This window comes from Anolis carolinensis, chromosome 2 (genome assembly GCF_035594765.1).
Source record: "Anolis carolinensis isolate JA03-04 chromosome 2, rAnoCar3.1.pri, whole genome shotgun sequence".
NCBI lineage: Eukaryota > Metazoa > Chordata > Lepidosauria > Squamata > Dactyloidae > Anolis > Anolis carolinensis.
This window is the reverse complement of record NC_085842.1, coordinates 66,673,695-66,685,775: the sequence shown is the minus strand read 5'-3', so window position 1 is coordinate 66,685,775 and position 12,081 is coordinate 66,673,695. Positions and strand designations below refer to the sequence as shown.

Below are 12,081 nucleotides of genomic sequence, written 5' to 3'. Positions count from 1 at the left end.
AAGATCTAATGGCCACCTAAGGAAAGAAATGCCTAATGTGTCTCTATATATTTGCACTCTTTTGACTTTTTTTGCTGAGAAAGGTATGCATATTGGAAGTTCATCCCAAATCAAATGGGAAGTGTCTGGATCTATTTAGACTCTGCCCCGTACAATTTAACCCACTAAAAGACCCGACAGTGCATTTGAGTTAGCTCCTAAGAGAAGTTATTTTCCGCAATTTAAAACTGTCCTTTCCCAGTAAAAATTAAGGATGAATTTAAAATTAATTTTTCTAGCAGCCTTTGGAACCCTTAAGGGCATGATAAGGCACTGTTAGATACATCTCTTGATGTATATGATTGGTATCAGATAGCATTTCTTTGGTAAATGCAATAACCTTCATGTAAGTTGTTCCATTAATTGAGTACCCAATGATTACATTTAGAACTTTAAAAACATGGTGAAGACAAGACTCTTTTCTCCTATGTCAGTTTTGAGAAAGAGGCTTTGCTGCTGAGGAGCAGCCAGCAACTCGTGCAGTTCCTAACAAGTGTTGGTGGAAGGGAGTGCTGGAGGTGATGGCAATTTATGTAGACTGGAATAAACAGGAATTCTGAAACCTGTGTGATTTATCTACTTGTGGTAGCCCATGCACCACACTCCATATATGCCTAAAAGCACCTGAATCTTTAAATTTTAAGGGTGTTTAATTGGCAGTTTACAAAGTCATAATTCCTTCAGTTATGTGAACAGGCAAATGAAAAGTGCCAGTCAGTTTTGATCGTGCATATCTTATGTGAATGCTATTAACTGTATTTCTAGGTTACAGTCCTGTTTGCTGGTCAGCATATTTCAAAGAGCCCATTTGAAGTCAATGTTGACAAGGCACAGGGAGATGCCAGCAAAGTAACAGCCAAAGGGCCAGGCTTGGAAGCAACAGGAAATATAGCCAATAAACCTACTTATTTTGACATTTATACAGCAGGTAAGATGTGCTAAGGAGGATTGATATATCTATCTATCTATCTATCTATCTCTCCTCTCTCTCCCTCTCCCTCTCTCCCTCTCTCCCTCTCTCCCTCTCTCCCTCTCTCCCTCTCTCCCTCTCTCCCTCTCTCCCTCTCCCTCTCCCTCTCCCTCTCCCTCTCCCTCTCCCTCTCCCTCTCCCTCTCCCTCTCCCTCTCCCTCTCTCACTGTGTAATCTGTCAAGTGAGCAGTTGCACCAGCTTGGTTTTCCTCATTGCAAGGGTCAGAATTTGTTTCTAAAGATCTCTCCTGAAGATGGCTTAAATGATCTTTACTCCGACTATACCTGAAGGTGTGAAAAGTGCATGATGTTCTGTGGGTTAAGTTTGATAATTGATTGCCAATTGAAGTTTTTTTTTTGGATACTTGAGATTATCAACTCATCGCCACAGTGCTACTTTTTAACACTTTTATTTTGGCTATATGAGATGTACTTTATCTCAGTCAAACACCTAGGTTTTATCATTCTTAGTGTTCAGTGAAGAAGTCTGAATATAGCACTAATGGTTCCAGCAGTAAAATGCAATCAGTCAAAATGCAGATATTGACTGAATTTGTACTTATTTTGCCAAGTGGTGGAAAGAAAGTTGGCACACAGTTTTTAAGTACTGCCCTGTGTATTCCTTCTCTAGAAAGTATAAGGTGGTAGTGCAAGATGCATGAAGCTGTTCTCTTAAGCCTAACACTTTTTTGTTACTGTTCTTGGGAATACAGGGGGAAATGGGTGGGTAGCTGGGGAACATGTCTGTTGTACAGTGTATGTTGTGTGTCCCTGAGACCCTTAGCAGTGGCTACAGCTGCAGGCACATCATTGGTCTTTCAGCAACTTTAAAAGTAGTTTCCTTGCTCATCGTGAATCCAATATATCCAACTTATATGAATGGCTTTACTATTATGTAATGACTTTTCTTCCTTTTCCCCCACCATGTTTTAACTTTATTTAAAAAGTTTTAAAAGGTATATAAAAAGTCAAAAAGGTAAATCAAGAAAACAAATATAGAGCAGAAACACAAAGAAAAGGGATAGCTGAAATGCTGGGAAACTAGCTGGACAATGAGTCTGGTAGACAATCCCAAGAACTAGGCTTGAATACTAGATGTACAAGTATTTATTGCAGTTTAGTTTTACATAGAAACAAGCACCTTTTTTGTTTGCTTAATATAACAAGGAATTTGCTAACAGGAGAAGCAAGTTTTGTTCCAAAACTAAAATTGCGTAAACACTTTGGGTAGGGAAACTGATAAAAGTTGATATGAATGATTGATTTGTAGTGATCCTATGAATTTCATTCCGTGTCCTAGGCAAGGAATATTCAAAGGTAGCTTTTCTACAGTCCTACAGCCCCTGATGTTTGTTTGCATTCTCCCATCCAAATACTAACCAGGGCTGATCCTGCCTAATATTCAAAATTAGACTGAATCAGGTACCTTTAGGCAGGATACTGAGTACTTTATTTGCCCCTATTTTATTTATGGCTCTGGGTCAAAATGTGAAGAAAATGCTGATTGTGATAACTGACTGTTAAGGTTATGTTTACTATTTTGTAGGGGCAGGTGTTGGTGATATAGACATAGATGTTGAAGACCCTCAAGGGAAGAACATTGCTGAAGTTTTTCTAGAAGACAAAGGGAATCAGGTCCACCGCTGTGTGTACAAGCCTCTTCAAGCTGGTCCTCACACTATTAGAGTGACGTTTGCTGGAGAAGAAGTTCCAAAAAGCCCTTGGGGAGTTGTTGTTGGTGAAGGTATGCATTAAGAGCAGATGTTTATCTCCTTGCACTTTTACAGAGTTTAAGTACATTTCTTATTCTGTTACTTGCTTTTTAAAGTGTGAATTAGTCTTCTAAGTGACATGCAAGAAGGTTAATTATTCTTGCTTGGAAGTCCTTCCAGAAAAAATGCTTCTAAGTGTTGATGTCTTTTAACGAAATGAGTTTAGTTTGCCATCCTAAATGGCTATAGTGCTCCTTTTGACACTTCTAGTCTCAAGCTCTTCTTTGCTTTATCTCTTAAACCTACTATATTCACTTTGCTTTGTATCACAACTTTTTTCTCTTTTTTCTGAACTGATACTTGGCTTTTCTATTCCATCTTTGCCTGCTCCTGTGCTTTCAGACTTCTGCTCACCTCTCCTCAGCTCCCCTCAATTTGTGGGATATTGGACTGCACTGCTATTGGCTTCATAGTTGGGCAAGCTCTGTCGGTAAGAGGGTATGCAGGGTGAGCATGTGTGTGTGTATGGGCTGGGGTGTGGTTACTGAACACCTAGCCTTCAGCTAGAAGTAAAAGCTATGGGATTGTACAAAAATGTTGCAAGCAGTTTGCTGGGCTTACGGGCTACTGCAACCTGTCTTGCAAGAAGGCAAAATGCTTAACCACAAACTGCCAAACTTCATTGCAAGATACTTGAGTTTGAACTTCAGCTTGCTGAAGTATCCCCTTTTTGTCCTGAGAGAGCAGGTGAGCATAGAGCAACAGGTAAATACAGACTGGCTGGATAAAAAGAGGTGCCTCAGTTCTTAGAATAGGATAATTGTCACATGGTCAGTTGTCTTTCTCTCCATGGAGGGAATTGCTAACTCAAGGAAGGCACACATGGATTGAGGTGCTTGGAGCCCCCACTTTCCATCCCAGAGGCTCTAAGGGTGGATGGCAATTACACCCCAGTATTATGGCTAGATAAATATTGATGTTCAGATTCACCGCTTAAGCTCCTCTAAGTTAGTGGTTCTCAACCTGTGGGTCCCAAGATGTTTTGGCTTTCTACTTCCAGAAATCCTAACAGTTGGTAAACTGGCTAGGATTTCTGGGAGTTGTAGGCCAAAACACCTGGGGACCCACAGGTTGAGAACCACTGTTCTAAGTGGTCATCTACCTGCCCTAACGTTTCACGCTTTGTGTCAAAGCAAATGTTACATAAAAGATGTAGCTACCAGCCACTTCAAGTCTTTTGTTTGCCTAGGTTGCAAAATGACAGTAGAGGCTAGGGGTGGTTGGCTCCATGAGTTGACATTGGTGCTTCCCACACTCTGCAGAATGACCTTCAAGATATCCATGGTTTATATCAAAATCCATAATTTTGATTCCAAAACGTAAAGATATGCTAAAGCTGTCTAAAATGAAATAGTTGTAGGATAATACTCTGGGACCTAAAGGATCCTACTACTACTCAGTTATGGATGGCTGCATCCTGTCATTCTATTAGTTATTTTTAACAGTAACTGACCAACCTTTGCTCCAGAGTGATTTGGGGACCCCCAGAATGAGTTCTGGCGTAAACTGGTCTGTCACAAAGAGTCGGAAGCGACTGAATGAATAAACAACAATAAAGCATGAGTATAGGAACTTTGATCTTCTTCTTATGTTGGTTCTGATCCACCTCAGATCCAGGTCTTCATGCTGCTGAATCAGTATCCATTAAATCAATCAAAAGTTTAAGCTCCCTAGTCTTTCCACGTTAGGGTCCCAATCTGGACTGAGATCCATGAAGGTTAGCCTACAGTGAAGTAACAGCCAGAGGTAGTAGTTAGTCTAGTTTTAATGTAAACTTTGATCCTATATGTTGCCTGCTCCACATTGTATTTGGTGTATCTCTCCTTTTCATACATAGTGACATGCTTTCCTAATCATACAGATTTTAGCAAAGCATGCCTTTCTTTCAGCGTGGGTTGCGAGAAAGTACCCACACTCTTTTTATATCCCACCTCATGGTTTTGCTCATTTCAAGCACATCTGCACAGACCTTTATTTTGAGATCTGGTTTGCTAATATAGCATTCCAGATTCCCACATTTTCATGGATGTGGTGGTTGCTTGGTGTTCTGCAAGGCATATGGAGACAGGATCAGCAATACTTTGTCACTCTAGGATACAATGTTTGGAGGGCTCTGGCTCATACTTCACCCTCCCCTTCTTTTTCTTCCTCTTTGATGCGAAACCTGGGACTTACTCTGAAAATCTGGTTTACATTAGGTGGTTTCACTTGCATGTATGCTGTAAGACACATGCCTTCAAGAGAATTCCCCCCCCCCCCCCCCAAGTTTGGAGCTTTGGAAATTAAGATACTCGGTTACCTTTTACTATTATTAAACTGAACCCTTTTTTCAAACTGCAAAGCTCAGATGTTTGGAAACCTCCTTGACATTCATGCTATTTTAATGGAATGTGCTTATATGAAGTATAGGAGTTCAATCCCAAACTGTAGTCCTTACTTTATATGAATATAATGTTCTTTGACAGCCATAACCTTTCTCCTTAATGCTACAGAATGACATTCAGGTTTTACATTTCATAAAGTAGAATCTCATCCATCTTAAAGCAAGCTGAGAGAAGCTGTTTCTGTCTAGCTTTGTTGAGTTAAATATCTCCAGGAATCAAAGACTGCATTGATGTCTGTCTGCAATTTGCTTGTAGCCTGCAATCCAAATGCCTGCCGTGCCAGCGGCAGAGGCCTCCAGCCTAAAGGAGTTCGGATCAGAGAAACCGCAGACTTCAAGGTTGATACTAAAGCCGCAGGGAGTGGAGATATCCATGTTGCAGTAAGAGGGCCAAGTAAGTGTTCGGCTCCTTAGCATTGCTTGGGTTTTGGGGTGTGGTTGAAGGAGTTTGCAAAGGGCTTAAAAGTGTATCAATCAGCCTGTAGTACTACTATCTGTATATTGACTTTTGCCCTCAGGGGAAGTCCAGAGGTGAAATGGAGCTCCTTTTCCTCCCCGCATATCTAATTTAATTGCAGAAGAGTAGAAATATAAACATGGCTGGAAGTATAAAATGGCTAGTTCTTTTGATGTAATAGTATCTGCTTTACATGTTTGTGCAAAAGTAATTTGAGTTGTGCAACTCCTTTAGTGGGTTGGGAAAGTCTTGTGGCCTTGAACTTCAGTGTATGCACATGCATAGATGTGTGTGTTTGTGTATAAATCTGTGGTTTGTGATAAGCTAAGCTTTTATTATAGCCCTGTTTGAGAAATATAAAGTTGTTACATGACCTGGAAAGAATCTTCAGATGAGACTAAGCAATCTTTATAAAGGTTATGTGAACTTTTGATAAATTCCCTTTGGCTTCACACTTAGGCATGGACCTCCTGTTCTGGAAGCCAGAATCCCAAGTTCTTTGGATGTGCAGAACATAATTTCACAGTACTTTGGGTCCCTGAATTGTAAGCCATAGCAGAAAGGTTTAGCTTACTTTTGTTATTTGGTACTAGAGATCAAAGGAAGAAATAAAGTCAGTCCCAAATTGGGCAAGTAATGCTGCCATAAATTAGCTATTCGTGTGGCTACAGCAAAATTACTTTGAAGGAGTTTTCTTTTGTCATGACTTACAACCTTAAATGCTTTTTCCAAATGTGATAATTAGGAAGTGATGGAGAAACTGGCATTCAGTGTCAAATTTGCTGTATGTAATGTAACACTTCAATTGCAGAACCATTTCAGACTTCCAAAGCATTCTCTATCCGTCTGAAATAGATAGATCAAGTGAAACGTACTATGTACAAATTTAGGATGATGTTACCTTGTACATTCTTTGAAACCTAGATGTAAAACCCTTATAGAAAAAATGTACTCGTTGAAATTCCAGGATGGTTTTTTGTACTTCAGCTTAACATATCTATACTTCTGGGGAGTCACAATGGATAGGAAGTGCTAGCTGTTTTGCTAATCCATACAGCAGAACAGCTTTTTAATACTTTAAGAGAGAGCTTTGGGAGTAGCATGTTTCAAATATTGGTACTTATAAGATGCTACTTTTTACAGTATTGAGGAAGTTAGCATTATGCAATATAGTGTAACTGCTCACACCAACTAATAATAAATAATTATTTGGAATAGTATTTCAGTGAATGTTTATAGTTTCAAATTTTAAATACAAAGTGGCATGTTACTAATGAATATCACTTATTAGTTGCTTTTTAGAAAAATAAAACTAATATATCTGTGTTTTCAATAATATTCCAGTTCAGCTATTAGATGGGACCTTGAAGTAGATTTGATGTATTCTGGGCCTCAAGTCAAACAATTGACAGTCCGCCTCAATGTCTTACAAATTGGAAAAGCTCATGGGCTGGGGGGCTTGTGGAAAAATGCCTTGTAAAGTAATGTTTACAAGATGATGCTTGAGCATTGGTTGGGAAAGGCTGCCAACTGTGTGCTAAAGACAATAGGCTAGTATCAACAAACTTCAGTATATTTAGACTATCACAAGAAAACTAAATGAAATAGGCATTCTCCAAATACTTGTGGTCACGAGGTCTGACAAAGCATAAGCTTTCCTTGTTTTAACATATGACATACATAACGTTGTAGACTAAGGAATAACATAGGGGAATGAATTAAGCATGGTAATGCAATGCACTCACTCATCATTCTCTTATGGAAATGTTTATGCTGTCTTTCTTAAATGACTAGAGGTAGATTCTCATTGCAAACTATTTCTGGATTTTTTAAAAAACCTGACATCATTCTTGGCAATTGATCTTTAAATATTAGAAGACACAAAAAAAAAACCCCAAACCCGAGAAATTGTATTGTAATTACTGGAAGCTAATGCTAAATCAGTGTTTTTTCTGCAGAGGGCTTAGAGGAACTTGTGAAACAAAAGGAATTCATGGATGGTGTATATTCATTTGAATATTACCCAGTAATTCCAGGAAAATACATGGCAACAATCTTGTGGGGAGGCCATAACATCCCCAAAAGGTGAGTTAGAAAATTTCATTTTTTAATTGCAGTGGATATGTATTTTTACTGAAATTTTGGAGGCAACAGAAAGTGCCATTGTTGCTTAGAGCAAAATCAAATAACAGAAGTTTGCATGATACTAAAATTCAACTGTGAGATTTAGTCTGTGTATTTTCTTGAGGATTTAGTCTAGATAAAGGTGATTTCATCATAGTGTGTGCAATTCTGTATGTTCTGCATTCATATTATCTTCAGGTAACTGGCAGTGCAGTGAGGTTTAGCAACAGTATTGTAGCTTCCACTCCTAAACAAAGTGCAATCTTGTCTCCCAGAGGAGAGCCCCTCCAGCAGAATCAAAGGGAGCCACTCCTTCAATTGTCAAGGTCCTAAGTAAGCTCTTTACAGTTTTGAATTTCAGCTCCTTGAATTTCAGCTGGATGTGGATTGCTTTATTGGGGTTGGGAAGAGATGAAACTCAGGAAGCATGGACAAAGGAAGATAATTTTTTGCTTGAATCCAGATCACTACTAACGAGGATTGCGGCCTGCCATTCAGATTCTTCTTCCTCTGTAGCTGTAGTTAACCTTATATCTGCACATTTATTTCTATTCATTTTTGTTTTTTGATGTTTTTCCTCATAGCCCTTTTGAAGTTCAAATAGGTCCTGAAGCAGGCCCGCAAAAAGTAAGAGCTTGGGGGCCAGGTCTTCACGAAGGAGTTGTTGGTAAATCTGCTGACTTTGTGGTAGAATCCATTGGTCCAGAAGTTGGATCGCTTGGTAAGGACTTGACTGCATTATATTGCATTATTACATGATTTCACATGGGAGAAGTGTCCTCATTAGAAACCGAAGCAAGCATGGATTCCCTTACAAATGTGGCTTCTAAGCCAGTACCCAGAATTGTTTTCAATTCTTTTGCTTTCTTTATCTAATACTTCTGGCAATATCAGCAATTCACCTATTTTAGAAATAATAGAAGCCAATGCGCCATCTGGTTTATTTTTATAATAATAATAATAATAATGATAATAATAATAATTATTTATTTATTTTTATACCCCACCTCCATCTCCCTGAAGGGACTCGGGGCGGCTTACATGGGGCCAAGCCCAGATAAAACAATAAAACAAAATGCAACACTGTTATTAAAATTCAACATTCCAAAACAGAACAAAAGAAATAATCATGTTAAAAGCATATTAAAACGTGAATTTGGCACCCAAGTAAAAGGATAAAAATGAGCTGGGTAAAGTAGTGTGTAAATATTGAGTCACGAGGTAGTTGAATGAATACAGCCATCGACAATGGGGCAACTTGGGTGGGTTGGACCCTGTAACTATAAATGGGTAGGGCAGAATAAAGTGCAGTAAATGAAGAAATGGCCGTATGGGGATGGGGAGTTCATAACCAAAGGCTTGCTGGAAGAGCCAAGTTTTTAGGCTCTTCCTAAATACTGCCAGGGTGGGGGCTTGCCTGATCTCCCTGGGGAGCGAGTTCCAGAGACGGGGGGCCACCACAGAGAAGGCCCTCTCCCTCGTTCCCACCAGTCGCGCTTGTGACTTTTCCGTTAACTGCTTGAGCTGCCTGTCAAATAGGGCTTACTGCTTATAATGCAAGGGGCATAGGAAACAACTTTATACTGAATCAGATTACTGTTTCGTTTAATTCAGTATTGTCCCCTCTGACAAGCACTGATAGCTGTTCACTGCTTTAGGCAGGATTTTCCCCTTGCTTTCCTTGCTGATCTCTGATATTCACCTGACTGCTAACCATAACATGAAGAGTGTCAGCCAAAAGTGATAAGAAGTGTTACCACACTTGTGGGATCCTTGCAATTCATGATATGGGTTATTCTGAGTGCAATGAGGGGTTAGTTCAAGCTTGTTGTTGGTATTACAGATACACAAAGAAAAACTGACTGTGAGCAGGTAGCTGACCATGTATATGTTCTTTCGGAAACCTTTCAACAGTATTATCGTTGGCTTCCTTTCTTTCTTAGGCTTTGCCATTGAAGGCCCGTCTCAGGCAAAAATTGAATGTGATGATCAGAATGATGGCTCATGTGATGTGAAATACTGGCCTAAGGAGCCTGGTGAATATGCCATCCACGTCATGTGTGATGATGAAGACATCAAAGACAGTCCCTACATGGCTTCCATCCAGCCAGCTTCTCCAAACTTCGACTCCAACAAGGCAAGATTATGAGGAACCACCTCTGTTAGAAAACTATATTCATACATTTTAAATAAGTGGGCACATGTAGATATGTTCAAAGTTCTAGCCGTAATGATAAGGATATCTATTTTACTTCTCCAACCCCAATTCTCCTAGATGTTACGACATCATTCTGTGGCATGGCAACAATAAATATAAATAAGCCCCATGTTAATCTGAGAGGTGTGTGTAATTGGAGAATTTCCTTTTTTGAAGTATTGCTACAAATATAGGAATCAATGCTTTCTTTGTGTTAAAGGAAGTTCCCTAAAATATTAGAGAACTACTTTGTGACATGCAAGATATATCCCAGCAGGCATTGCATCTGCGTCTTGAAAATGAATTGTGTCCTCTGTAGACACCAGAGTCTACAAAGTGGTACCAGAATCTACAAAGAAGTATTACCATGTTTCACATTTTTGACATTTTTGCTGCTCTTTCCTAGGTAAAAGCTTATGGTCCAGGGTTGGAGAGAACTGGCTGTATTGTGAACAATCCTGCAGAGTTTACAGTTGACACAAAGGAAGGTGGCAGTGCTCCTCTGAAGATATATGCACAGGTAAGACCTCCGGTGGCTCAGTGTGTTAAAGCGCTGAGCTGCTGAACTTGCAGACCAACTTGCAGACTTGCAGACCAGGTTCAAATCCGGGGAGCGGAGTGAGCACCCACTGTAAGCTCCAGCTTCTGCCAACCTAGCAGTTCGAAAACATGCAAATGTGAGTAGATCAATAGGTGCCGCTCCAGCGGGAAGGTAACGGCGTCCCATGCAGTCATGCCAGCCACATGACCTTGGAGGTATCTACGGACAACACCGGCTCTTCGGCTTAGAAATGGAGATGAGCACCAACCCCCAGAGTCGGACACAACTGAACTTAATGTCAGAGGAAACCTTTACCTTTACTTAAGACCAAAGATCCAAGTGGCATTTGTTTCCCTTTCCTGCATGTTGGGGAATTGTCTTATTAGCACTGCCCACAAAGCTGTTGTGTTTGCACATTATTTGGATGGTATGGGAGAAAGGGATGGGGAAATGATTCCAGCAACCCTCCAGTAAGCTGAGAATTGGTTCTGAGTGGGAGTGGGTGAGATAAAGTATCTTGCTTGTTGTTAACAGGAAAAACTATTCACCATATTGGAGAGGAAAGGAGGGGGAGGCATGCCAGTTTCCTTTCCTTTTTTCCATTGCTATTATGATTGATTATTCAGTTCAGTCAATTATACATTAAAATGTTTCTGCATTCAGTAAATGTAAATAGTATGTTATTTCTAACCCACTGTTCCAAATGCAGATTCTTCCAGGGCAGCTTGCAAAGTACCAGTGGCATTTATTAATAAAATCCTAGAAAATAAAAAGAGTATTATCCAGATCCATCCGTAGTGGTTAAGAGCAAATGGCCTGGTGGGTGGTGTATCAAGTGAATGGGTACAGAGATGGGAGCAGTCGTCTGCTATCTGTACTTGCCTGCCCTCCCAAAGGACAGCTTTGGTCCTTTGGTAATATATGGACCTATATGAAGAGAAAAATGGGTGGAGGTGGATGGGAAGGACAATCTGGAAAAACGTGACTGCATTTTGATAGGGTCCTCACTAGGCATCCTCAAACTGCAGCCCTCCATCTGCTTGGGACTCCAACTCCCAGAATGCCTGACCATTGAATTTCTGAGAGTTGGAGGCCAAAGCAGCTGAAGGGTTGCAGTTTGAGGATGCCTGGTCTTCCCTAACCCACTACCCTTCAAATGTAAATTATGGTTAAATATATATAGGGAAGATTGTGTTAAAAATATGAGGTTCCATTTATTGCATGTCTATAATAAACGAGTTGTATTTATTAATTATGCTGAAATTGTTTATATTACTTTGTACATCAAGTAGACCCTTGTTCTCCTTTTCTTTTTAGGATGGGGATGGAAATCCTATTGATATCCAAATGAAGAGCAAACCAGATGGCATCTTTGCTTGCTCGTATGTTCCCACAAAGCCAATCAAGCACACAATTGCTGTTACTTGGGGAGGAGCAAATGTGCCCAATAGTCCTTACAGGGTAAGTAGTTGAAATACCTGTCCTTTGGTTTGTTCTCCAGTTCAAGCTTGTCTCTATCATAGCTTTATGTTCACACTTATAACTTAACTGGCATGTTGTGATGGTTATAAAGTGAACCCCTTGTATCCACGGATTCA

At 40.0% G+C, this 12,081-nt stretch overlaps 1 protein-coding gene across 4 annotated transcripts in view; it reads left to right on the top strand.

Moving 5' to 3' along the window:
- The window catches only part of flnb (filamin B), a 97,753-nt gene that overhangs the window by 42,765 nt on the left and 42,907 nt on the right, over nucleotides 1-12,081 (top strand). For all 4 annotated transcript variants that reach the window (XM_062969842.1, XM_062969844.1, XM_062969843.1 and 1 more), the window contains exons 7-14: nucleotides 805-967; nucleotides 2,556-2,753; nucleotides 5,421-5,558; nucleotides 7,580-7,706; nucleotides 8,330-8,466; nucleotides 9,689-9,882; nucleotides 10,349-10,462; nucleotides 11,801-11,944. In XM_062969842.1, coding sequence (XP_062825912.1) covers nucleotides 805-967; nucleotides 2,556-2,753; nucleotides 5,421-5,558; nucleotides 7,580-7,706; nucleotides 8,330-8,466; nucleotides 9,689-9,882; nucleotides 10,349-10,462; nucleotides 11,801-11,944 — 1,215 coding nt within the window. The remainder of the gene's footprint in view (nucleotides 1-804; nucleotides 968-2,555; nucleotides 2,754-5,420; nucleotides 5,559-7,579; nucleotides 7,707-8,329; nucleotides 8,467-9,688; nucleotides 9,883-10,348; nucleotides 10,463-11,800; nucleotides 11,945-12,081) is intronic.